This window comes from Carettochelys insculpta, chromosome 3 (genome assembly GCF_033958435.1).
Source record: "Carettochelys insculpta isolate YL-2023 chromosome 3, ASM3395843v1, whole genome shotgun sequence".
In the NCBI taxonomy this organism is placed as follows: Eukaryota; Metazoa; Chordata; order Testudines; family Carettochelyidae; genus Carettochelys; species Carettochelys insculpta.
Genome location: NC_134139.1, coordinates 88,177,156 through 88,204,548, shown reverse-complemented (window position 1 = coordinate 88,204,548; position 27,393 = coordinate 88,177,156). Strand labels below are relative to the sequence as shown.

Below are 27,393 nucleotides of genomic sequence, written 5' to 3'. Positions count from 1 at the left end.
TTTAATTCTAAGCTCCACCTCTCTGTTCTGGGTTTACTCTGCTGAACAAAGAACACAAACAATCCTCAACAGCAAGTTCTATTGTAACTCTTAATTTTATTAACATACACCCTAGGTACAATACTGGAAAGAAGTGTAAGATGAACAACTCCACAACTACAACAAAGTCAGGCTAATTCTCAAGTGCTCCAGATCGAACTGCATCTTCATAACACCCGCCTCTATCCTCTTTGCTTTCAGGATGCAACTTAATAAGATCATCAATTCGAAGAATAGTAATGGCAGCTTCTGTTGCAAATTTTAAGCTCTTTATTTTGACAATGGTAGGCTCAAACACACCAGCTTGCTTGTTATCACGTGGTTTTCCATTGATTAAATCCAGACCAATCCTGCAAACAAGGAATGGATTAGATAAATCTTCAGTGTAACATTCAGTACCCCAGCTTCTGGGCACAATGATAATGCATAATTTGCTCGAAGTTGGAACAAACTTTGGGAAATTACCACTATGCTTAGCAAAATAGTTTCCCAGAGCAAGCTAGAAATTCCCCTTCATAAATTTAGGAACAGCTAAACTCCACGTTAGAAGCAAAAGGCAGAGAAGTATTCTATATTGTACATTATAACAGGGCTTCTACACAACCAGGTGGTAAGAGCATAATCCAATATTTTAAGAAAATCTTAATAGTACTCCACTTAAATGCAAACCCGTTTAAGTTCTGGTCATCTTTTGGATGGATACTTGCCATTTCAGATTTTTGCGTTCTGGGTTAACTTGAGCTTCATTGTGAAATGCTCTCAACTTCGCAACAAGATCTATGGCATCCTGGGCAGCATTTACTGCTAAGGTATTTGGAATAATTAAGAGAGACCTCGCAAATTCTGCAATAGCAAGCTGTTCACGTGACCCCTAAAAGGAGAAGGAAGAGTTATTCACTCAAACCCATCAAGACAACTCATGCAATGCAAGAGATAAAATGCAGCCCTAACTTTAGAGCACTACAGGTAGGCAGACAAGAACCCAGCAAGAGGCTTGCATTTATACTGAGTATGAACAATGCAGGGGAGAAACAGATGCTCGGAGAGGAATAACTGCTCTCTCTGCTACAGGTCTTAGCATATTAACTGCTCTCAAGATCTGCCAGAACCAAGTTCATACACAACAAAAAGTTTGTTTTGCAATAAAAAATTGTCAACTGCACTTACCATGCTGGTAGCATAATTTTCAAGATATATTGAAAGTGCTGCTTCTACAGCACCACCACCTGGTACCACTGACTTCGACTCCAGAACTCTCTTAACTACACAAAGAGCGTCATGTAAGGATCTCTCCATTTCATCACACATGATGTCATTGGCTCCTCGTAAAATAATTGATGCAGAAGTACGAGCCTTGGTACTGTCCAAAAATTGGGGGGGGGGGGAGGGGAGAAAATCAGTCAGCTCATGCTTTATCTTCATGCAGCTCAGAAAAACTATTGGAGAAGAACTGGTATTTCAGCGTCTCCTCTAGGTTTCTCAAACGCTTAATGTAGGATCTTATTCTTAAAGAGATTATATTATGTCTTACTATATATGTGGATAACATACAGTTTCACTTCAGTTCATATTAGCACCACCCACCCCCAACAATCCCATGAGAAAATTCTTTACCCCTCAGCATCAAAGGCAAGGCATTTCCATCAGTTCAAGATCAAAAAATACCATTACCATTCATTTCCACTAGAAATTTTAGATAATACTGCTTTGGCTTTTTACAACCAGGCACTACTACTACTGGATTTCTTTATTCAACATACATATGAAGTGCCTGCAACTGCCATCAGTACAGCAGTAAGTAGCCTTACAGTTACAAAGAGTGACATTGTTAGATGTACCTATTCAACATCCAGGTGAATGGTTTTTTAGTCTCGTGAAACAGAGACCAGAGGGAGTCACATCAAAAACCACGTGAAACCAGTTAACTGTACAGCCTAATTGGCATGATGAGAAAGATGTAAGCCTCAGCAATAACGGTGAAACACAGCTTGTTTCATCATAAATTTACAATGGCCTTATATTCTATCCCACGCGTATAACTGCTCATAGCACTGTGACTGCATGGCAGTAAATAAATGGGAAGTTAAAATGCAAGATTTAGCAATACATGTTTCCAAGGCATGATGTACTCTATAAAGCGTCCTTACTTCTTGATTAAAATCAGCTCATCATCACAAATTCTCTCTTGAACCACCTCTTCTGCTTGTCCCAGCATTGAGGCCTCAAAGCTTTCTTCACCATCCAGATTAGCCAGTGTCGAACAAATGACAGCTTTTAAACAAACACAACTGGGAAGTTAGTATGGACAATACCATCTTATTTATAAAATATAGTAATTTTAAGAAGTTGATAATCACAATATTAACAGGAGCTTTAACTGAAAAGTTAAAGACTGTTCTGCAAGTTCCTAGCAAGATTTTCTTGACTAATTTTATATTATTGGCTTCTCAAACTTCACTTCGTCACAATCCCCTTCTGACAACAAAAATTACTACATGATCCCAGGAGAGGCGGGGAGATGACTGAAGCCTGAATTTTGATGCCCTGACATGGGGCAAGCAAAGCTGCTGTCCAGGACTTTGGCCTCAGCCCTGGGTTGCAGGACTTGAGCACTGTCCGGAGCCCAGCAAGTCTAATTCCAGTCCTGGAAACCCAATTACAACAGGGTCACAACCCCCTTGGGGATCCTAACCTCGGGTCCCTCTAATTTTTTCCATCTGTGGGAGCAGAACAATTATATACACTGGGGCATGTGCAGGTGTGCATCACCAACAGAAACATGGCCAACTTGGGTGTCTGCAAATTAGCCTGGGTGGCATGTTACTCTTTCCTGCGTGCTGCTGTGCCCCGCACCCCCCCAAGCACTCAGCTTACAGGAAACACTGATCCTGACCCCACACTTTGAGAGCCACTGCTACAGACGTAATTTCTTAAAATTCACAGTCACTAAAGAAAGTTGGAAATTAGATTAACTTGATTTCCATAAAATTGGGACCGCTGAAGTCTGGGTCATAGATATTCCTGGTTAAGATACAGCCAGGTTGCAACCCTCGACCTGACAAACTTCACAATTCCAGTCAGCATGTCTCTTCACCGTAATGAGTTTTCAACAGTCACATTTTTTCAGTAAATTCCTGTTATGTAGCAAGGGGCTCTTTGTGAGAGTGTTGTACTGAAGGTTTAATGTAAGCCAAGCATACTTCCTTACTGTGTATGTAAGACCAGTCCAATATACTCATGGAACTGGCTGTCAGCAGCTTTCTAGAAAAACACCATATTTAACTAAAAATCTAGATTCTGACCAAAACTCACAATATATACATACCTCCTGATGCTTTAGCAATCCGTTTAAGGTCTTTTTTTAAAACTCTACGTACTGCCATAGCACCAGCATCCACAAAATACTTCAGACACATATCATCAATGCCACCAGTAGTTAGAACAACATTGGCACCTGTGGCCAGAATCTTCTGAATCCTCTCCTTAGTGATATCTGACTCTCTGCAAAAGGTAAGCAGCACGTTTACTTGTAACCAAAGTTTGTAAGGGGGGTTAAAATGCTCAACTGTGAATGGGTTGCCACATAAAAGCCTAATTAGGAAAATTGCACAGGTAAGAGCTCCAGGGAGAGGAGGAACCATCACATGAATCTGTATGAGGGTGGAAAAAATTATTTTGTAAATATTTGGTATTTAAATAATTTTTAACAAGAGAAATGTATTTGAAATGAGATTTGATATAAATAATCTGCACTAAGACAAACTTACTGGCTGCATCTACACTAGCCCTGAGAGATTTGGGAAGATGCTAATGAGGTGCTGCCATGAATATGCAGCACCTCATTAGCATAATGATGGCCACACATCATTCGAAAGTGCTGCTTTCGAACTGCGTGCCACCTGTGTAGACGGGGGCCTTTCAAAAGCAGATAGGAAGAAGGGGTTTTCAAACTCTGAGGAGTCCTTTCAAATGACCCCTGGCTACACGGAAAGCATGCAATTCGAAAGTGGCACTTTTGAATCACGTGTGGTTGTCATTATGCTAATGTGGCGCTCCAAATTCATGGAAGCACCTCATTAGCATCTTTGCAACTTGCTCATTACCCTGCCCCTTCAGAAAGGAAGGGGCTATTGTAGACATAGCCACTATAATCAATTAAGTATTAAGGAATGTTTGCTACCTAACTTTTAAAGAAAATCAAACCACTAAATTAGTGGAAGGCATTGGCTGCACACTAGCATCTGAAGTGCTACGTGAGTTTTTGCCAGCAGTAGCCCCTTCCAAAGGCTCAGAGAGAATATTTTATCAGTTATTTTAAAAACTAGTGCATTCAAAGGCAAAACACAACAGGGAGTTGAAAAAGAATGAAGTCTTGTTTCCTCTTCCAATTGAGGAATAAACAGAGAAGATGATCCAGTTAGTCATTCTAAAATACCAAAGGACTTAATAGACAAACATAACTCAATTCATTAACTTTTGTTAGATCAGTTTTACATTAAATAATTTAATAAACCAGACATTAAAATTAAGACTAAATTAACATTTATGATAAACAACTGTTTAATTATACAAAGACACAAGTATCCATCTAGTTAGCAAAAATTGCTACATTTAGCGTAGAGGCTATATTTCAAAAGCAACCAATCAATCTTTCTTTAGGAAGAGTGAAAGAAAAGTATCAAATAGAAACCAATTTTTTAAATCAGCTTCCTGCTTGCCAATATAAATTAATCCAATCATTTCTTCTGGATAACGTAATTGTTTTTGCATTGTAATTCAATATAGTTAGAATTCAAGTTAATGCAGATTATCAAAATATATTTTAAATCAAGTTATGATCAATATTTTCCACCAGTGATTACCCCTGTAATTAATTTTGTTGTCTATTATACTCGGAGCTCATCAGAACACCTGTAAACTTAGCACACACTTAAAAATACCAAAATTATTTTGAAAATCAGTTAATTTGCTGTAGAAAAAATCAGCATACCTCTGTCTAATCTGGTCCAGTTTCTCTGGATCTGTGATTATTACCTGAACACCAAGTTTCATTTTTGTTTTCTGCAGGCTGAAGTCAAGACAGGCAATTTTCGCATTAACTACCCTCTTGGTCATACCTATATAAAAACAGTATTTTACTCAAATGTTGTTAAAAGTAAGCTCAACTAACATGCTTAAAATAAATGTAGTTGGTGTATTTTACTTTTTAAATTTCTAACACACACAATTAATCACCTAATACACTACTTTAACCTAATTCTAGTGACAATAGTCAGATTCCTTGCTTTTAATATACTGTTTGCCTTTGAGGCTCTGCATTATAGTCAACTATCCTCAAGCCAAGGAGGGCTGGATGGAACTTCTCTGGATGAGATTTACTGCCATTCACTTATCCTTTAAGATATAATCAACCTCCTCTCTATTATCAACTGAATAACAACCTCCGCTGTACTCCAGACTATCATTTACATGCACATATTTTCAACACTGACAACTGAAGCTTCAGAAGCTTTACCTGCTGGCATGGTTTTCTTGACAAAGCAAAATGCTGCTCAGTGATTGATTTAACAAAGAATGATGAGACAGTCAGATCAAAGACTGAACAAAATTTAGACTTCAAAAATAATCTTTTGAATGTTTTGTCAATAGAAATACTCCCTTGAGTCTCTTATTTGCACTAATTTTAAAATGAACAGTCTAGTGATGGATACATTCCAAATTACAGAGTTGTACTAGCATCTGATTGTAAGGGATAAATACCAACTTCAGACATGAATGCATATTTTACTGAAGTCCTTAGCGGCTCCCATGAGTTTCCAGGAAGAATCTGAGCTTAAGTGTCTGCTATTTTTTCAGAGAAGGATAGTTAGCAGCTACTAAATTATTTGATTCTAACTGCTAAATGAATTTTACAAAAGTACAGAAAAAATGCCTATCAGCAAGGAAATCAGTAGTGTTTCCATTACACAAAAATTCAACAAGCAGTTACAAGACCCTAAAGAGTGGGAATAATTACCAAAGCAGTGTCATAATTGAATTACAATCTAGTCTATTACAGCAACCATCCATTTTCTTTTTAAACATGAGCTTTATACTGTGATGTGTTAACTGTAATACTTGAGTTCCTTTTTACATAAAAATGAACAGCAGAAACACAGAGGACCTCATGGAGCCTGCCATTTCTCACTTTTGGGGCAAACTCCCACCCCCAATGCTGCTTCATGAAAGGTTTGGTTTTATTTCATTTATTTAATTTGTTTCAACTGTTTTTAAGTTTTCTAAATGAACAATAGCTTACTAGTCCTTTCCTCATTTGACTAGAAATAGCCTCAAGAAAAATATTAATCAATAAACTTGAGACATTCTGCTAAATGAAGGCTTACACCAGTGTTTCCCAAAGTGTCATACATGTACCACTGGTGGTACTCGAAAGATTTCAAGGGATACATGGCAGAACACAAATTACTAAAAATCAAGGGACAAGCACTGGGACAGCACTGGGGGATGTGTGTGCCAACAAGGCCAAAGTCCTAAAACGAGTACGCAGATGTTTTAAGTTAGGGAAACACTGGCTTAAGACAACAAAATCTGAGCTTACCTTGTGAGCCCACCACACAGTTCAGAGCATAGCCATTTACAAGAATACTCTCTTTCTGGCTACGGCCATGTGCCTTCAAAACATTGATGGAACTGATTGGATATTTGGCTTGACCCTTTTGATCTGTGAATTTAACTGCAAGCACAGCATCCACCACCATGTTGGCAAAAAAGTCATCATCACTAAAATACTGTTAAGGCCAAAATGAAATACAATCTTAATCTTAAAAGCAGCATTTATATGCTGCCTTATGTAAATATGTTTTTAAAATAATCACTGAAGCATTTCTGAGATAAACAAGTCAGAGGTACATGGCTATTACCATTTGTCTTCCAATTTTTCTGGTAGCTGCACATATTCATGTGGCTTCACTCTAAACCAATGGTTCCAAGTCCTTTTTGTCAAGCTGCCCCCGGCTGATAGACCGAGGACCCAGGGGAAGCCCACAGGGCATGGAGCAAGGTAGAGAAGACCAGTTCTTCCCCCACCCAGGTGAAGGGCTGGTCTGTGTCCCACCAAGCCCCTCCCACCCTGAACATTCTCCCACACACATTCCAAGGGGTATGCCCCACAATTTGTGCATCACTGCTTTAATCCTTGGAACATCACATGAAACTGACATCTGGCAAGCCTCTGAGCAGATAAAGAAACCATATATAAATATTAAAATTCAATTGATATATCTTCAATTGAAAATGCAGAATTTATTTGCATGAAATATGACTTTTGTTAGCTCAGAAAAATGGCAAATCCACATAATTGAACAGTAAGTTTAAAAAAAAGCAAATTATTTAATGTTTTCACAGTAATGTATGTTACACATAAAACTGTTTACACAAGGCCTTGTGCACACACAGTCTATTTCTGACTGCTTTATTTTACTCACATCAGAACCTGAATTAGTGACAAGTTACTCAAAGGAAACAGTTGTCATATAGGTTTTCTTGAATTGTCAATGGCACCTTTTGCTCCTCAACTCCATTAAGGAGGAAGGCACAGTACCACCACAGTTTGTTGCCTAGAATAAGGGAGACACTCTGTAGACTCGAGTGCGTGATCATCAGCCTGGATGCTTTTGAATTTTTCCCCGTTTAATGCAAGTTATAAGTTAGTGAAGCTACAAAGAAAACTGAGTATGGGTAGGCTCTAATGGGGCAAAGGACCTAGGCAGTCCCAGGAAGAAGAAAAGGATAAGCAATATTCCTAATATATCCTTTTGCAGAATGCATTTTGTTATGCACACCAATATGGAGGTGATATGTAATGCATCATATTGGCGCACATAAAGAAATTCACTCCACACATGGATGATTGGTGATGTGGAAGAGGCCAAGGGCTTCAGAGTATGTGAAAGGGGTAAGTGTTCCCTGTAAGCTGAGTACTTGAACAGCCAACCAGGAGAAATTCAAGTGGTGCCCAGCTGATTAGCAGACCGCCTACAGCCAGCCACATGTTTTTCAGGTAGTAATGCACATCTACACATACCTCGTTGCACCTGTAGTAAAATGAGGGCATAAGCCTCTACCGCATAGGCCTGGTTTGAGGCCTAAGGCCTAGTTAACAATGGAAAAAACATGGCTCAATAAAAAGTTAAGCTGTGAACAAGAGGCAAGCCTCTGCTAACAGAACTTGCCACAGACAGGGCTGAGAGTACATAACACTAACTGGTAATTGGTCCAGGTGTAGAACTATAATTAGTACAGTTTATAAGCTGAAATCACAAAGTACCACCAGCTCATTAAAAAAAGACCTTGGTACTGACTCCTTACAGATACAGACCTTGGTTCAGGAAGGGGTCTAAAATGACAGCATGATGGATAAGAGATGATCTAACCAAACCACGAGGTACAGGGTGATAGGTGGTAACCTGATGACATCAGAGAGTGGCAACCTGACAGCATCAGAAGTGTGCTTTGTTTGTACCTCTATATAACATGATGCTTTAGGGGGACCTAAGAGGGCACTGAAATTCCCACTGTTTGTGTCAGGCCATTGCAGAAGGTATGCACAGGGTATCAGTATTGTATACTATACCCAACAACTGTTTGTATCTTGCTGGACAACAAATCCTGGCTGGTTGCTTTAGATCCTTACCTGGTCTGTGGTCTTTGGGGAACCTCTGCTGTAGTCAGTGGGTCCACATCACTGAACACACACGTGCATGCACACTCGCCTACACACATAAGCAGCCTTCTTGTTATCATCAATGATGGAGCCAAAGACCCGTGAGGACATCACAGCAGTAAATGCACCAGACTACTCACACCAAAACTTACTCTGTCCATTGATGGAAAATATTAAAGGGAACACAGCATGAGGTTCAGGACAAGGAAGATGAGAAGGATCTGTGTGTGTGTGTGTGTGTGGGCAGGTGACTTCGGATCCAGAAGGGGGCGCTGCAGCCAAGGAGTATGGGTGATGAGGAAGACAGGTCACTGTGCTGCCCTGCACTCATGTGGAGGCACTGGCCCTGGGGAATTGCAGGGACAGAATTTCTCTGCATTCATGGTGGCACAGCTCCAGTGCAGGAGAAAGATCGGCATCCTAGAGCCACCTGCTCCCTTCTACTCGGAAAAGTTGTCCCAGAACACAGTGGCTTTATGCCAAATTGATACCAAGAACAAGTTTTCACAAGGGAGTTACAGGCTCTTAAAATAAGTGTTTGTTATCCTTTTTCGGTATAATTGCCGACATGGGTTTCAGAGCAGATACTCAAGTCCACCACAATAACATCCCTCATTTAAAAAAAAAAAAAAAAAAAAAAAAAAATATTAAGGCTCCAATTTATTATTACCAAGTCAAAGGATACATTCCTATGAGTTTGGAGGACATCGATGTTTTAGCTGCATTAATAAGGCACTCCCGGCCAAGTTCATCTGTGTTAATAACAAGATTTTCATTGATATAACGAACTGCCTCCCTGTTGAACAGAAAACATTTCAAGAGCAATCTCACACTATGCCTCCAAAAATCCTGCAGAGGTATGAGTATTTCTTTCCTTAGTTCTCTCTTCCTTAAATGTTATGTTCACAAACATATGAAAAAACATAACAAAACATTTATCTTCCTTCATAAAGTACATAACATTTCCCACTGAGGGGACATGCACGCTAAATGCTGAGCAACAAACAAGTTGACAAACCACTACCACCGCCACTGCCACACGTATATAAAACTTAATCCTGTACTGTCAGAAATTAAGGCAAAGTAAGCGTCCACTATATATAATGAAACACTAGATTTGAAAAATACAAATATTTCCACTGAAATATGTTATCTTACTTGCAAGCAAGACGATAGCCACCAATAACAGAGGTAGGATGTATTTTCTGCTTGACCAATTCATCTGCATTTTTCAGAAGTTCAGCAGCAATAATCACCTATTTATAAACAGGACAAAGATTCACAGAAAAAATGGGTAAGTCGATATAAACATTTGTTCTTGTTCCACTGAACAAATAAGTGAAAGATCTGAAACACTTCCTATCACAAAGAGCAAAATAATTCTGAACTTATGTTTTGTAACCAAACATTTGTGGGGTCTTGAATTCCTTTTTTTCCATTTCACTAGTTAACAGTGAATTCATTTTGGGATTCTACTTATGGGTCCTGTCTGGAGTCAGCTGATGGAATTCTATTCCATTGATATTTCAATTTTTTCCTTCAGGCGTTGAGAATGTAGAACTTACCCGTACCAGAAGCAACTCTCAAATATGAAACTCAGGAAAGGAAGGCAGGCTCTCAAATTACAGCCAATAAATAAAGAATAAAACTCTTTTCCAGGATGTAGGCATGCTTAGAAATGCTAGTTTTTGCACAGAGGTCTCCCACATCACTCTATTCCATGAACTGCTTCCCAGCAATTTTCACAGTTTGTATTGGGCGGATGCATTAAAATGAAATCTGTTGCCACAGATTTAATTCCCACAGTGCCAGGGTTTATGAGGACATGTCAAAAGCTGCATTTGATAATGATTTTTAGCATATCTGCCTGTAATATTTTCTACATACCACTGAAGTGGTCCCATCTCCAACTTCTTTGTCTTGCAGTTCTGCCAGCTCACACAGAACTTTTGCAGCAGGATGTTCTACCTCCAGCAGCTTCAGAATAGTTGCACCATCATTGGTAATGGTCACATCCTAGTTTTCAGAAAATAGCAAATAAAAGATGCATACTTCTTAAATTTCATGAAACTGTAAAATATAACAACACATTTTAATGACATTTGTGGGGAAGAGTTTTGCCTTATGTAATATCATATACGTTAACCATTTACCTCAAGAGTTTACTTTATCATTTTTAACTACACACATGATCAATCCTAATAAACTCCTGTTTGCAGGACAGGAGACTTGACATACATGAGCTCTTAGATGGTAGAATTCTTCGCGTTGTAGGAATAAGAACTAGGGAAACTTCTTAAAATGTAGCTTTGATATATTTGTCTATTGTTAAATAAAATGTTTTAATTAAATTTATTTACAATTTTCAGTTTAAACTAAAAGCACAACGCATCTTTTATTAAACAATAGTTGCCATTCAACAATACAAGGCTCTCTCTCAATTTGACTTTCAAGATAGCCCAGTACAAAGACAGAAATTAGATTCTCATCTGGTCTAAGTGCTTGAAAATGAGACTTTTTGTTTCCTATTAGAAAGATTAACCAATGTAAATTATGTACATTAAAGACATCAGCATACATGTCAACAGCAACAAGATAAGTTCTTTTTTTTTATTCTGTTTTTCTAAACAACGTTACTACAAATAGCCATGTGAGAAAAGCTGTTTATAATTTTTAAAGCTATTGTTAACCAGTACACTTTAATTTCAATTAATTTTTCCAAAAAAAGGTCCCCCCCATTAACAAAATGGAAAAATATGTCCAAATGTACATTAAAGTCCTGAAGCATATTTTAGATGGAAAGATTTTACAAAAGCAGACATGTCTTCAACTGAAACAGAACAGATGCCAGCTATAATTTACAGATTTGTTAACATACAAGCCGCCTTAAAAATCAGAACAAAAGACATGCTTACTTACGCCAATATCATCCACCAACATTTTATCCAAACCAACTGGACCAAGAGAACTCTTCACAATATTGGCAATAGAAGCTGCAGCCATAACTGTATAAATCAAGCAAAATAAAGATAAATAATTCTTCTTTCCAAATGATTATTTTAAGAGCAACATATTTGTCTTTCATTACAGATCATCCATTCTGAGAACCTGAAATAAAATGACCCCTTATTTAGGCTCCAATCCAGCAAACAAATCTGCCAATCTTACCAGAGAAGTGGGGAAAAAAGGGTGTTTGTGTACTGGCCCATAACAACACTTGACTGCCAGGATACTAAAAAATATCAATTTCACGACTGAAATAATGGAGCCGAAGAATGCCCTTTTGGCTACTGAAATAACAAAAAAATCCTTTCCAAGTCAAAGAAATAAATTATGTAATTTGGTTTGTCATTCAGCATGTTTTCATCCACTGTTCTGCCATTTCATATAGGAAAAAGATACTGTCAATCTTCTCCTTCAGACTCTGGCAGTGGTTTCTCTATCCCATAAGCATAGCCACGCAATCTACAAACTGAAGGAGTGGTAGTCAAATGGGAAGAAGGGACCAGTTAAAATCTGAGTTTTCCTTTGAAGCTTTAAATGTATCAAGACTTGCTCTTCTTCTTTCCAAAGATGGATCCTTTATTTTTTTTTAAAAAAGGAAGAAATATTTGCACTTAATATCAGAGCTAAATAGGAGACAATGTACCTCAACTCATTTAAAGACACTGCCAGGTTACTGCAACTGCAGACTCTACTAATAAGGTATGTTATCACTTTTCTACACTTTACATTTCTACCTCCAGGGCATCCCTTTCAAGATCAACCCTGATCATGATCAGTCCCATCAGCTTCAGTGTGTCAAACACTTGATTGTGGGAGACCTGCACAAAGAACCCTTTTGAGACATAGAAAGTGACCACTGCAGATTCCAGTCACCAACATTTCAGAGACAGTTAGTTATAACTACGACAAAGGTGGGTGGATGAGCTGGTAAAATACCAGCTTCTTAACACCCAGATTCTCAAAAGTGTACCTGATGGCCCTCCCCACCCCCCATACTTTTGAGAATCCAGGTCTAAAGCTTTATATACAGTTGTACTATTTTCCACACAAACCTAGTCGATCTACCCCATTATTTAATTAACACATCTTGATTTTGTATTAACACTAAGGCAAGTCACATATTGGTATGTGCTTTGTAATTATCAGTGACAAGCTACAGTTAAAAATATCTCAAAATTATTTTGGATCTTTGGAAATATTGAGAATTGGCATGCTATAGCTCAGAAACTCACTCTTTATCCTCTTAACTCACACGTCCAGCAAGCTTTCATCTTTAAAGGTGATCTACAATCAATAACACTAATAATTTTTAGGACCTACACAAGAATGTATCATATAAACATAAGCTTGAGTGTACCAACATTAAGTTTCACCTATTTGTAGTCTTGTATAAATTTAATAAGTTCTACCCAATGAGGAAGAATGAATGAGTTGGTAACACTGTCACTACTGCAACAAACAGGTGACTCTGTTTGTCTGCATTCTAACAAACCAGCAGTCCTGTACCACTTTAAAGACTAACAAAATAATTTTAGTAGGTGATGAGCTTTCGTGGAACAGACCCTCTTCTCGTTCATCACCTACTAAATTACTTTGTTAGTCTCTTCAGATGTCTCCGCGGCACCGTCCACGTTCACAACCAACGATCGGCGGTCTCTCGGCCAATTCCCCAGGGCACGGCGAGGGCAGCAGGCGGGGCTGTCCCCAGGCAGGATTCGCGCGGGGTAAGTCACACACACACACCGCTTTATTCCTGGTCTCTCCTCATCAAGGCGCGTCGAAAATGGCGGCCGGGGCTGCCCATGTAACAGAGAGCTCGGGTTTGCTTAGCGAGCGCCCCAAAGCGAAGCAAGCTGGTAACAGTAGCGAGAGCGGAGCGTTCCGGCGCCCGGCGGCTCCGTGTGAACGCAGCATCGTCCCCACCCCCGGGCCGCCACGGGGAAAGCGGCTCGAGGTAACAGGCCAGTGGACAGGCGCGCGAGCTGCTGTCGGGCTACGGTCCCCGCCATACGCGCGGCAGCGCCCCGGCCAAGCTCCTTTACTACAGGGCACCTACCACCACCACCCCGCCCCGCTGGTGCGGCACATGGCGGCGGCAAAGTCAGGCCCCCCCTGGCGTGCCCGTTACCGTTCTGGCTGCGGATCGCCTCCCCGGAGCCCCGCTCCCCGAACACAGCCAGCGGCCCCGACTCCATCTTCCCTGCGCGCACACAGGAGACAGCGGCACACACGCGCTGCGGGCGAATGCGCCGCTGACACCGCAAGGCTCGCTGGGAAGCGGGCCCCAAGCGCCGTGTGATAGGGAAGAGAAAGGAACGGGAGATGAATCACGATGACGTTAAATTCCTCGGTCCAATCTCGGCGCCCGTTACAAGGCGGCCCAGAAAGTGCCTAGGTTGATAGCGGCGATTGGATTCTGAGATTAACTATATGACTGGTCCCTGAGCGTCCCTCTAAATCACATTGCGTGCTGGGTAATGGGGGCGCAAAGAGGGACGGTTAGTGTCTCCTTCCAGGAGGTTCCAGAAGGCGTGGGTGTTCCTTGGCGTAGGATTACGTCACAGTAACGGCGCCTACTCGCAAAACGGCGCGAGCTTCTACGCGTGCGCCTGGGGGGGGTGGATGGGGCTCAGTGTGATGCTTCCGCCCTCATGTACCATCCATGGCAGTCCTTGGGTTTGGCGCTTTTGGTTTCACGTGCTTGTCCTTTGGCTTTGCCTATTGCTGGAACAGGCCAGAAGCCGGCTCCAATGCAATGCTAGCTCTTGGCGCGGAGGGCGGGAGGAGAAGCACTCTTTTAGCAACTAAAATGTTGGTAAAAATAGTTGTCCCGAGTATGGGAGGTTTAATTGCAGGAATCTCTGGTGCTGCTCTGGGAACCAGGAATGTAGTCCACATCTCGTTGAAGTTCAAGGCAGGGGAATCTTCCCTAGTTTAGAGGTGTGCAAGGTGGTGGGCCGGCCCTCTGGGGGCTGGGGCGTGTAATTTTTTGAAGGGGCACAGCAGGATTGGCTGCTGGGTCTCTGGCTCATCATCTCAGTAAAAAGGTTGAAATGTTATTGTTTTTATATATGTGTATTCACATTTATATACTGATTAGTAAAGTTTTAAGTCTACATATTCCTTTTCTTAGACATGTGAGTAGGGTTTTTTGTATGAACATAACCAAGATTTGTTTCAGCTTGTATTACTTTAGGTTGGGGAAGTAAGACTTGCTGATTACAGGTCAGGCCCTGGCAATGTGACATTGAGCTCTGATAAGTACTGAGTAATCTCAACGATAAATCGGAGAGCTAGCTGTGTTAGTCTGTATCTTTGAGAACAACAAGAAGTCCTGTGGCACCTTACAGACTAACAGATATTTTGGAGACTAAGCTTTCTTGGGCAAAGACACACTTCATCAGATGCATGGGGGCGGGGGGGGGGGGGGGGCGTTCCAGAGGAGTATTTACAGAGTGGAGTCCCAGTAAAAGGGAGGGCCAAAGCTGACAAGGCCTATTCAGCAAGGTGGAAGTACCCCATTATTAGTAGTATGTATCAAAAGAGGAAAGAACAGGTCAGATAAGATGGGGATGTGGGCTCGTCAGAGTCTAATGGGGAGATATTTACACCCAGGGCAGAGAAGCTGCTTTTGTGAGGGGCCAGCCACTCCCAGTCTCTGTTTAATCCTTGGTTGATGGAGTCAAATTTGCAAATAAATTGCAGTTCAGAGATCTCTCTCTCCATTTGATTTTTGAAATTTCTTTGTTTTAGGACTGCTACTTTTACTTCTGTTACTGAGCGTCCAGGGAGATTGAAGTGCTTTCCTACAGGTTTCTGTACATTGCTGTTCCTGATGTCTGATTTATGTCTATTTATTCTTTTATGGAGAGACTGTCCAGTTTGGCCAGTGTAGATTGCAGTGGGGCATTGCTGGCACATGATGACATATATTATATTAGTAGATGTGCAGGTAAAGGAGCCCCTGATGGGTATAGTTGATGTTAGGTCCTGTGATGATATCACTGGTGTAGATATGTGAGCAGAGTTGGCAGCGAGGTTTGTTGCAGGGATTGGTTCCAGGTTTAGAGTTATTGTGTTGTGAGCTATAGTTTCTGGTGAGAATGTGTTAAGGTTGGCAGGCTGTCTGTAGGCAAGGACAGGCCTGCCTCCCAAGGTCTGTGAGAGTGAAGGATTGTTGTACAGGATGGGTTGCAGATCACTGACAGTGTGTTGGAGAGGCCTTAGGTAGGGGCTGTATATGATGGCCACTGGCATTCTCTTGTTTTCCTTGTTAGGCCTGTCTTGTAGCACGTGGCTTCTGGGTACCCATCTGGCTCTGTCAGTCTGTTTCCTCACTTCCTTCAGTGGGTATTGTAGTTTGAGGAAAGCTTGGTAAAGGTCTTGTAGATGTTTGTCTCTGTCTGATGGATCAGAGCAAATACAGTTGTACCTTAGTGCGTGGCTGTATACAATGGATTGTGTAGTGTGCCCTGGATGGAAGCTGGTGGTGTGTAGATAAGCATAGCCGTCCGTGGGTGCCAGCAATGCCCCACTGCAATTTGCGTTGATCTTGTCGGCCCTGGCCCTGCCTTTTACTGGGACCCCACTCTTTAAATACCTCTCTGGAACTCCCTCCCCCTGCTCCCACTCATGCATCTGATGAAATGGATCTTTGCCATGAAAGCTTATGCTCCAAAATATCTGTTAGTCTATAAGGTGCTACAGGACTTCTTGTTGTTCTCAGCCATGAATATAGTCACAGAGCCACTTGGGATGGCTGAGCTTACCCTCAGGTTTTTCCTTCATGGCAATGAAAAGTTTCACTTCAATCATCAGTTCATAAAACTGCGTCCGTTTTGACTCAGCCGTTCCACTTCAGAATACTTAACTAAATCACCATACAAATCCCATATAAGATTCATTCATACCTGGAGCACTGTTAGTAATAGGATCACTTTTGAAATGCAGCAAGAAGTCCAGTGGCACCTTTTAGACTAACAGATATTTTGGAGCATAAGCTTTCCTGGGCAAAGATGACCACAAAAGCTTATGCTACTGTCAGGGAAACACAGACCCCAATGTGGAAAGACAGAAAACACTGTATTAACACAGCTCTGGGAAGCCTTAAAGGAAGGCTTTGAATACAGTATGTCTGCAGCAACTTTTATACTGTTGGTTACACAAAGAAGAGGTTAATAGTACGCTCAGTGACAATGATTTGATTGGCTTAAAACAAAAGAGCTACCTTTGTCTTAAGTAACAGAAGTTATGTTTTCTTGCAAGGACTCACCATCTCATCCATCAGCAACTAAACTAAATCAGACCGGTGTCAGTCCGTTGGATATGAGTCATGTGACCCAGGCAACTGTCAGTCACAAACATCCAGTGGTTCTTCCCCCCCCCAAACACACACTTCTTTCATTAGCAACATACGTTTTCCTTCTCACTACAAAATATCAGACTATAAGGTGCCACAGGACTTCTTGTTGTTTTTGTGGATACAGACAGACCAACATGGCTACCCCGATGCTTTTCAAGTGGTAAGTGAAGCCCCTGCATTGCCAATGTAACTTTCTCAAACATTTCTTCACTTGTGATGGCATCACGCATTGATACTAAAGAAGGTAAATCCTCTTGAATCCCAAAATGTGGTGGGATTCTCAGCAGGAAAATGACAGCTAAATCGTAGAACTCCAAATCAGCTACGGAATCTCCCTCAGACATATCGGTATCTTCAGCCATATACTTAATGCGATTTGACACTGTACTACCAGATAAATTCAAACGCTCAAATAATTTAAGTTTCTCTAATGCTCTGTGAAAGGAGCTCAATGGAGCGCGTGCAACCCGTTCTGCGCAGGCGCGAGAGGGCTGCCCTTTGCGAGCGCCGTATAGTTTCGCTTAGCTCAGCCCCTCCCCATCCTCCCACGCGTCGGAGGCCACTATGATGGCTGCTGGCTGCAGGAGGGTGGAAGTTTGTTCTCCATCTGCTTCCGGTGGGCGGGCCGAACGGCTTAAGAAAGATGGCGGCGCCCTGTGGGGCTGTGACCGTGTGAACGCAAGGGGCTTATGACCGCCGCTCCTGCCCGGCTGCGATGGCGCTGAGGAGCCGGGGCGTGCTCCTGGCGGCTGCGGCCGGGAGGCTCCAGAGAGCAGGAGAAGGTGGGTTCCCGCCGCCCCCGTTTTCTCCATTCGGGATCTTCGATCGGTGTTTTCCCGCCCACGCCCGTTTAGCGAGCGCCAGGGCCTTGGGCCACCGGCGAAACAAAGCGTCACCCACACGCAGCGCGCCGGTGCCGGTCACCGCGGTAGGCTGAAGGCATCCCGCTTCCCGGGAGGTCCCTAGTTCCCGGCTTTAGTTCATGGGACTAAAGCCGGTCTTCTGCCCAGGTCATGCCCCGCCCCTGCTCAGTGAGAGCACCCCTCCAGCCTGATGCAAGGGACTGTTCACGAAAACACTGGAGCTTTAGAAGTGCTGTGGGTGGCAAGTTTCTCTCCGGGTCAGGGAGTACCCAGTGATCCAGGAAGGTAATCGGGATAGTAGGTTGCTGTGGGTGTTGTGTTTGCTACCTGGGCATATATAGGAATGCAGCAATCACCATGCACAGTCTGTTCATCTAGTCAATCTGTTGTATTTTGATGCTCCCCTGAGCTCTGTACTTCAGAAGAAGGTGTCAGACATCCTGTGACAGGTCATAATAGCATAACATTTGTAAATGGGGAAGCACTGAAGATCCCAGTGGCATATTTTTAGGAGAAGGGATGTTAATCCTGAACATTGGCCTATCTAAATAATTCTTCTATGTGACTGTTCTAACTTTAGGTTCCTGCTGTGCACTGTTAAACTTATGCTTCATCCTAGAGTGGCTTGAATATGAATGGGTATTGAACTGATCTAGGTACACAATCTTACTGGAGCCTTCAAATGGAGGACTCTATTCCTTAGGAACAGTGATCAGTTTCTAGAAGATTTTCAGTATCCTGCAATTATTCCCTTTTTCGCAGTTGTATGCACATACAGCTGTTCATCTTGAAATTGGTATTGTAAATCAGGCTTCAGATAGGTTGGTGTTGGTGTATGGGATGTCTTTTTGTTCAGTTAGGCAGTTGTGCCTGTGCAATTCTCAATAGTAATTTTTTAATCCTTAGACAATCTTTTTGTCATATATGCATTTGGATTATGAGCATAGGCGCAAAAATGTCAACTCACTTTTGTAAACCATATGTGAAAATGTAGCAGTGGAAATGTAGCACTTTAAAGACTAACAAAATATTTTATTCAGTGATGAGCTTTTGTGGGACAGACCCACTTCTTCAGATCCATGTGCTCATTATTCAACTTGTAATTTAGCCTACATATTGCCAAAAACTTCAATTCCATTAATATTTTCATCCCAAATCTTCAGATGGCTAATTCTGCTTTTCAGGCTTTGTAAACTCAGTCTACAAAGAATACATATATTCTAGTCCTTTCATTTTCTCATAATTTTCTCAAGGGCTTCGTTTTACATCTGCTATAGCCAGCATCAGAACTACTGAGGGTGAAGTGGACACAAAGGAAAATGAAGTTGTTGCCCCAGATTTTACCAACCGAAATCCCCGTAACTTGGAGCTGCTAGCACTAGCAAGGAAGGAACGCGGCTGGCAGACAACATGGCCCAAAAGGGAGTATTGGCATAGGTGAGTCCTATAGCTACTAACCGTAATACAGGCTTAACAAAATACATCTACTAATGTAACCTTAAAATCGTAATTTCCATGATACTGTATATTTAGAGCTGTCACTTAATCACAGTTAAATGATACATTCTTAAACAACAAAATTCCAACTGAAATGAATTAAATATTTTAGATTTTTTTATATGTTTTCAGGTATGTTGTCTTCAATTACCACATGGAATACAAAGTGTACACTACTTACATGTGATCAAAAATAAAAATATATAATTGCACTGTAAAATATAAAAGTAATAGTATTTTCAGTTCATACAAGTACTGTAGTACACTGCACTCAAAAACAAAACTGTAAAACTTACAAACCCACTCTGTCCTACTTGTTCAGCCAACTTCTAAAACAGACGTCTGCTGACAATGTCACTGGAAAGTGAGAACAGGTGATTTTTGTAGCCTTGTAGCCAGCCTTGCAAGGTATTTGTGCCAAATATGCTAAACATTTGCATGCCCCTTCATCCTTGGCCATCATTCTAGAAGGCATGCTTCCATGCTAATGATACTCATTAAAAAAGAATAATGCCTCATGAGTTCAGGGAGAATTGTATGCCTCCTGCCCTGTTTTACCTACAGTCTGCTATATATTTACATTATGGCAGTTTTAGATGATGATCCAGCATGATTTTAGTTTTAAGATGATTTGATAAATGCAAATAAAGCACCACGGTGAGATTTCTAAAGATAGATACAGCACTTGACCCAAGTAACAGAGAGAGAAACGTGCTAGTCTATATACTATCAAAACAAAAAAATGTCCAGTAGCACTTTTGAAAACTAGCAAAATAATTTATTAGGTGATAGCTTTCATGGGACAGACCCACTTCTTCTTCAGCTCATATCCGTACCAGAACAGACTCAATATTTAAGGCACAGAGAATCAAAAATAATAATCAAAGTTGACAAATCAGAAGAATTATCATCAAGGTAAGCAGATCAGAGAGCAGCGGGGCAGAAGGATGGGGGGAAGTCAAGAATTAGATAAAGCACAGTATGTAAAAGAGCCCCTATAAAGAGCTAGAAAATTACCATCCCGGTTCAAACCACGTGTTAATGTGTCAAATTTGAATATAAGAGAGAGAGTTCAGCAGCCTCTCTTTCCAAATGGCTGTGAAAGTTCCTTTTCAGTAAAACACAGATTTTCAGGTTGTTAGCAGATTGGCCCACTCCGTTAAAGTGCTGGCTGACAGGTTTGTGAATCAGGAGTGTTTTTGTCTGTTTTATGCCCGTTAATTTTTTGTCTGAGAGTTTGAAGTCTGTCCAATATACAAAGCATGTGGGCATTGTTGGCACATGATGACATACATGATATTAGTTGAGGAACGTGAGAATGTACCCGTGATTCTGTGAATAATCTGGTTAGGTACAGTGATGGTATCTCCAGAATAGATATGTGGACAAAGCTGGCTATAGGCCTTGTTGCAAGGAAAAATTCCAGGATTGGTATTCTTGTAATGGCTGGTGAGAATCCTCATAAGGTTGGGAGGTTGTCTGGAGGAGAGAACATGCCTGTCACCTAGGGCCTTCTGGTGTGTGGCATCCTGATTAAGGATAGGTTGTAGGTCTTCAATAATACACTGCAGTGGTTTGAGTTGGGGGCTGTAGGTAATGACTAGTGGTCTGTGAACTCTCTTCCAAAATCTGAGAGGGATGAGGTGCAGATCATGGGTTCATATATCTTAAAAGAGAAATGTTATAATGCATAAACTGCAGAACCCAAACCACCAAAAAAATCAGTCTTCTGCTGGTGACACCTTTGTAAAAATGACCATGATTTACTGTGCACTGTTTTGGATCATTATCAATTGTCAGCATGGACACTTGTCTTCTGGGATGGTGGCTGAAGCTTGAAGGGGCATAAGAATCTCTAGCATATTTGGCACATAAATACCTTGCAATGCTAGTTACAAAGTACCATCTGAACACCTGTTCACACTTTCAAGTATCATGTAAACAAGAAAAGAGCATTATCACCTGCAAATATAAACAAATGTATTTGTTTTAGCTGTTGGTGGAACAAGAAATAGGACTGAGTGGATTTCTTTGCTCAAAGTTGTACATTTGTTTTATTTTTGAATACAGGTTTTTTTCCACACAATTCTACATTTGTAAGTTCAACTTCATAATAAAGAGATTGCCCTACAATACCTGTAATGGAGGAAATGAAAAAAATATTGTCTTTTGGTTTTTTTTACACTGCAAGTGTTTGTAATCAGAAAGACAAGATTTGCAGTGCTTATGTTTGTAAGACGCATATGGCGTCTTTTTACAAGGATAAGGCAAGAATGCCACATTTATTGAGAATAAGCTACCATTACATTATATGCATATAACATACACAGTTTACCCAGAGGCATGCACACGCTGACTTATGGTTGCTTATAGTTAACAAAGGTCGCTCACTGTAATCCATTGGCCAGATGGATTAGATGTGAGTGTGGAACCAGGTTCTGTTGATCCAATCAGTGCTCTTATGTTGACAAATCAAGAAGAAGAACCCAACCCTATAGTGGTACACACATCTTTTATAGCTTTTAGTCCATAGTCCTGGTTCTGTCCCACTGCCCCAGGCACTATGATTTACCAGTCAATGGCAGATGGGCTTGATCCTTTCCCACTGCCCCAGGTTTCCGTGTGACTCATCACCTGCAGATGGGACTTAATTTTCCTCTATGGGTGAGTCACTGCTATAAAGTCCAGTTCTCATTGTTCTTCAGCCACCAAGTCTTTGTTATCCAGACAAGTGGGCTCCATAGACTAACATTCTAAGCATCCACATTCACACTTTCAGATGTGTATCTCACCCACCCATTCTCACACAGACACAGCACAAAGTTTAGAGGCTAATACAGAAAAGCATATCCCTCAAAGTGGAATCTTAGGTACAAAGTGGTACAAAGATCCATGGTAATGCAGAAGTTCTGTTAAAATATACCTATCTATTTAGGTTGCTACAGAGTGCTCTCTTTATTATGTTCTGTGGTGTAATAGAAAGGTCTCATGGGAAGCAAGACTAAGAGGGGGAAAAAAAACAACTGAAGAGAGTTGGCAGTTTTTCAAAGTGACATTATTAAGGGCCAAAAGCAAGCTATACTGCTGCACAGGAAGGATAGAAAGTATGGTAAAAGACCACCTTGACTTAGCCACGAGATCTTGCACGATCTCAAAATCAAAAAGGAGTCCTATTAAAAAAACAAAACAAAACAGAAATTAGGAGAAATTATAAAAGATGAATATAAGCACACAATGCATGTATGCAGGGACAAGATTAGAAAGGTCAAAGCACAAAACGAGCTCTAAACTAGCTAGAGACATAAAGGGTAGCAAGAAGTCCTTCTATGACTATATTAGAAGCAAGAGGAAGACCCAAGGACATGGTAGGCTCACTACTCAGTGAGGAGGGAGAAACAATATCAGGAAACTTGGAAATGGCTGAGGTGCGTTATGACTACTTGTTTCGGTCTTCACCCAGGAGGCCGATGCAGAAATGCCTAATGCAATGTATGCTCGTGGGAAGTGGGGTAGGTTTAGAGGACAAAATTAAAAAAAGAACAAGTTAAAAATTACTTAGAAAAATTAGATGCCTGCAGGTCAACCAGGGCCTGATGAAATGCATCATAGAGTATTTAAGGAGTTGATAGAGGAGGTTTTTGAGCCTTTAGCTATCATCTTTCAGAAGTCCTGGAAGTTGGGAGAGATTCCAGAAGACCGGAAAAGGGCAAATATAGCACCCATCTAAAAAAGGGAAGTAAGAACAACCCAGGAAACTACAGACTGGTCAGTTTAACTTCTGTACTGGGAAAGATAATGAAGTAAATAATTAAGGAATTCATCTGCAAACATCTGGAAGAAAATAAGGTGACAGGTAACAGCCAGCATGGATTGGTAAGGAACAAATCATGTCAGACCAATCAGCCTTTTTTCTGACAGGATAACAAGCCTTGTGGATAAGGGAGAAGCGGTGTATGTGGTATACCTAGATTTTAGTAAGGCATTTGACATGGTCTTGTGTGATCTTTTCATCAATAAACTAAGCAAATACATCTTAGATGGGGCCACCATAAGGTGGGTGCATAACTGGCTGGATAATCGTTCTCAGAGTAGATTTTAATGGTTCTCAGGCATGCTGGAAGGGCATAACAAGGGGGGTTCCACAGGAGTCTCTTTTGGGACCGGTTCTATTCAATATCTTCAACGATTTAGATATTGACATGGAGAGTATTCTTACTAAGTTTGTGGATGATACCAAGCTGGGAGAGGTTCCTATTGTTTTGGAGGATAGGGTCATAATTCAAAATGCTCTAGACAAACTGGAGAAATGGTCTGAGGTAAACAGGATGAAGTGTAATAAGGACAAATGCAAAGTAATCCACCTAGGAAGGAACAGTCAGTTTCATACATATAAAATGGGAAATGACTGTCTAAGCAGGAGTACTGCGGGGAGTCCTAGTGGAACACAAGCTAAATGAGAGTCAGCAGTGTGATGCTGTTGCCAAAAAAGCAAATAAGATTCTGGGATGCATTTATAGGAGGGTAGTGAGCAAAACATGAGCCATCATTCTTCCGTTCTGCTCTGTGCTGATTAGGCCTCAGTTGGAGTACTGTGTCCTGCTCTGGGCACCACATTTCAAGAAAGGTGGGGAGAAGTTGGAGAAGGTCCAGAGAGGAGCAACAAGAATGATTAAAGGTCTAGAGAACATGACTTATGAGGGAAGACAAAGAACTAGGCTTGTTTCGTTTAGAAAACAGAGGCTTTAGAGGGGACGTGATAGCAGTTTTCAAGTACCTTAAAGAGGGTTACAAGGAGGAGGGAGAAAAATTGTTCACCTTGGCTTCTGAGGATAGGACAAGGAGGAATGGGCTTAAACTGAAGCAAGGGAGGTTTAGGTTGGACATTAGGAAAAACTTCCTAACTGTCAAGGTGGTTAAACACTGGGATAAATTACCTAGGGAGGTTGTGGAATCTCCATCACTGGAGATTTTTAAGAGCAGGTTAGATAGATACCTGTCGGGGATGGTCTACAGTGCCTGGTCCTACCGAGAGGGCAGGGAACTTGACTCGTTAACCTCTCGAGGTCCCTTCCAGTTCTAGTATTCTATGATTCTATGAAATCAATGTATTAAATAATGTAACTTAAATATTTTGGATGTTTGTTACAAGATTAATTGAGATTAATTTTTAATTGCTTCCCAGCCCTAAAATTTGTACTTATCTTCAACTGAAAATCTCACTCCATTCAGAAAACAACATACACCTTAGTGTACTGAGCACTTACTCTATGAAAATTGGGGCTCTTAAAGATCTTGAAGTTGGGCAGCAAAATCACTAGGTATTCTTGAGACTATAGACCACAGTGTTTTAGCCCACCTATGAACAGACATGTTAGCAAGTTAGAATTTTCTGCTGTTGATTGCAAATGAACAGTTGCAAATGAGCTTTTAATTCCAGAGATATATCTTGTTTTCTGAATACAGTGTAATTTTCAGTTGAATGTAAATATGTTATGTGAAAATTATTGCTCAAGTCTCCGCTTATAAAAGTCTGAATATGCCAATTGACAAAAATATTCGTAAAATTAATGAAAATCACTGAAAACATTAAATGAGAACTTAAACTTTTGAACAAGCAAGAACTTCTTTCCGTCTTAAAACATGTTTCAGAAGTTTTACTCAAGGTTCTAGTTATCTCTTCAGAATGTCATTTTGTGTTTTGTATTCTTATATGTTGGGGTGGAGGCGGGTGAAATAAACGGTTCAGACTCCCAGTCTCTGACACTTCTTCTAATAGTGTCCTGGAAAAGATAATATTTAGGTAACAGTGTTAAAAACCTGTGAATCAGTGTTAAGAATATTATAGGGCTTTTCTTTCTACTTGATAAGTGAGCAACATACAATTTATGGTGTCCTTAACTATTTTTCTTGTTCTAAAATATAGAAGTGATGGAATAGTGCATATATTGTAACTTACAAACTTTTTGCTAAAAATTTTTGTTTTTACAGTTGTAAGCAAATAACCCTAGAAGTATAGAGTTGGTCTCAAAAGTTTGTCCAGTCCCCTGTGCAGTGGTAGAACAAAATAAACCTAGATTATCCCTGACATGTGTTTGGCATTTATTAAGAACAGGTTAGGCGATGATGGAATTCCACAATTTCCTTTGAAAGCCTGTTCTAAAGTTTAGTTATCCCTAAAGTTAAAAAGATTTTTTTCCTATTTTACCTCCATGTCCCTTACTGTATAATATTGAATCTACCTTTCTTCCAGTGTGATGCAATCTAAAATAACAAATAATGAAATGGAGCTCTTCAGCCTTGATTCTGTGATTAGCTTTCATGTTCCATATTTGTTTTTTTTTCCCCCCTCATCCAGACTGCGGCTTTTGCGGACACAACATTATGTGGAAGCCTTTGTTGAGCATTGCAGTGGGAAAGTTGTTGTCTCAGCCTCCACCCGTGAGTGGGCCATAAAGAAACATCTGCACAGTCCCAAAGGAGTGGCAGCCTGTGAAAATATTGGGCGTGTGATAGCACAACGCTGTCTGGAAGCAGGAATCAACTTCGTGTCCTTTAAAGCTGTTATCCCATGGGAATATCGCTGTGACTCGGTAAGCATTCATCTTCTTGCACTTGATTTCTTTATACAAATTTTACTGCATTTGAACACCGCTAAAGTGATTCTTGGTGGCTCAGGCAATGCACCTTAACCAAGAACTATGCAACCCCCTCTTCTTTCATCCTGGAGTCACGCAGACATTCTACCAGAGCACCTTATCTCTGACAAGCAGAATCATCTGTTATTTCAGTACAGGGGTCCTCCATAGCTCTTCATCTCAACAATAATTTGTAGCACCCTTGTTGTTCTAGTTCTGGCAGATTTAATGGGTGGGAGGTTATAAGTGGGATGAAAACTATGTAAAACTTCATATTTTACAACTTTCCTTACTTTAAAACCAGATCCAGCGATTCCAAAAGGCTCTGACAGATGGTGGTGTCGTTGTTGGTGAGCCTCGAAGAATCCATCAATAAGACGGACACTGTGGGGAGCGGAATTTCTTGTAAAGAATGTGCAGAGAACCAATTCAGACCCTGAGCTGGGACAACGTGGAGCATAGCATCTTATAATAGAGTTGTTTGTTTTTTTTTCTTATTCAAATATTTTGAGGCCTGAGGATATCATAACAGGCCACAATTTCACTCAATAACTAGTTCTTCAATCCATATCGTGTGGTTGAGCTAAAGCAAATCTAGGTTTGCAGACATCCCAGTATTGATGTAAACCTCAAGTAATAGAATTTAGCACATCCTTTGGTATGTTTTTTTAATGGTTAATTACACTCTGTTTAAGTAACTTGAAAAAAGCTTGCATTTTTTTTCTAATAGCTTTTTAGCTAGTGAATTCCTTTATCTGACAAAGTCCACTGCTATTAGGTACCTGCATAGCCTTTTAATCCTTTCCAATTCAGCATGCTTTTCTGATATGTGGACATAAGCAGGAAACACCATGTAATGTTCTTCCCAATGCTGTATACAGAAATTGGTATTAATAATGGCCTCCATAAAATCCTCTAGATCCACTGGCCATATACCATCAACAGCCAAGACCTGTGACAACTGATTCACCAACTTCCTGTTGTAGAAGAAATCCAGAAGAGAAGATGGTGATGGACTGGACATAGCCTTAGAAAACCAACATCACAAGGCGAGCCTTAAGTTGGAACCTACAAGGAAGAAAGAAAAGGGGGCATCCAAGAAACACCTAGTGTAGAGACCAGAAGGCAGACACTAAAAAGACAAGGTATACTTAGTCATAACTGGAAAAGATTGCCCAGGACAGTGGAAGCTGGTCATCAATGGCCTTTGCGTCAAGATGTAGGAGTGGAAGAGGCTTACTACTATGTACAGAAATAATACCATTTCCC

The 27,393-nt window shown here is 40.8% G+C and overlaps 2 protein-coding genes and 1 non-coding gene across 4 annotated transcripts; 1 reads left to right on the top strand and 2 right to left on the bottom strand.

Moving 5' to 3' along the window:
• Positions 1 to 76: 76 nt before the first annotated feature.
• On the bottom strand, positions 77 to 14,124 carry TCP1 (t-complex 1). The gene is made up of 12 exons (XM_074990288.1): positions 13,896 to 14,124; positions 11,681 to 11,766; positions 10,649 to 10,777; positions 9,920 to 10,017; positions 9,447 to 9,557; positions 6,638 to 6,819; positions 5,030 to 5,156; positions 3,365 to 3,540; positions 2,187 to 2,310; positions 1,207 to 1,399; positions 747 to 910; positions 77 to 389 (listed from the first exon to the last, which is right to left on the bottom strand). Exons 1-12 carry the CDS (start codon positions 13,960 to 13,962, stop codon positions 173 to 175), a joined length of 1,674 nt encoding a protein of 557 aa, XP_074846389.1. The 5' UTR covers positions 13,963 to 14,124; the 3' UTR covers positions 77 to 172.
• LOC142011739 (small nucleolar RNA SNORA29) lies at positions 12,126 to 12,260 on the bottom strand. Its single transcript, XR_012645203.1, has one exon. It is a non-coding gene; the product is annotated as a small nucleolar RNA SNORA29 (small nucleolar RNA).
• A 3,613-nt stretch (positions 14,125 to 17,737) lies between the features above and the next one.
• Positions 17,738 to 26,664, top strand: MRPL18 (mitochondrial ribosomal protein L18). Of its 2 annotated transcripts, none has more exons than XM_074988693.1 (4): positions 17,738 to 17,911; positions 19,270 to 19,429; positions 25,845 to 26,079; positions 26,429 to 26,664. In XM_074988693.1, the coding sequence occupies exons 1-4, from the start codon at positions 17,845 to 17,847 to the stop codon at positions 26,498 to 26,500; spliced, it is 534 nt and encodes a 177-aa protein (XP_074844794.1). In that variant the 5' UTR covers positions 17,738 to 17,844; the 3' UTR covers positions 26,501 to 26,664. The 2 variants fall into 2 exon arrangements, with proteins under 2 accessions (XP_074844794.1, XP_074844793.1); XM_074988692.1 differs by having other exon boundaries at positions 17,742 to 17,911; positions 19,246 to 19,429.
• Positions 26,665 to 27,393: the final 729 nt, after the last annotated feature.

Coding starts and splice junctions, on each gene's coding strand:
- MRPL18 (XM_074988692.1), top strand. CDS start 17,845: ATGGCGCTGAGGAGCCGGGGCGTGCTCCTGGCGGCTGCGGCCGGGAGG. Junction 17,912..19,245: donor GCTCCAGAGAGCAGGAGAAG/GTGGGTTCCCGC, acceptor AATTTTCTCAAG/GGCTTCGTTTTACATCTGCT. Junction 26,080..26,428: donor GGGAATATCGCTGTGACTCG/GTAAGCATTCAT, acceptor CTTTAAAACCAG/ATCCAGCGATTCCAAAAGGC.
- TCP1 (XM_074990288.1), bottom strand. CDS start 13,962: ATGGAGTCGGGGCCGCTGGCTGTGTTCGGGGAGCGGGGCTCCGGGGAG. Junction 10,018..10,648: donor GAGATGGGACCACTTCAGTG/GTATGTAGAAAA, acceptor GTTTATAAATAG/GTGATTATTGCTGCTGAACT. Junction 390..746: donor GAACGCAAAAATCTGAAATG/GCAAGTATCCAT, acceptor CCTTGTTTGCAG/GATTGGTCTGGATTTAATCA.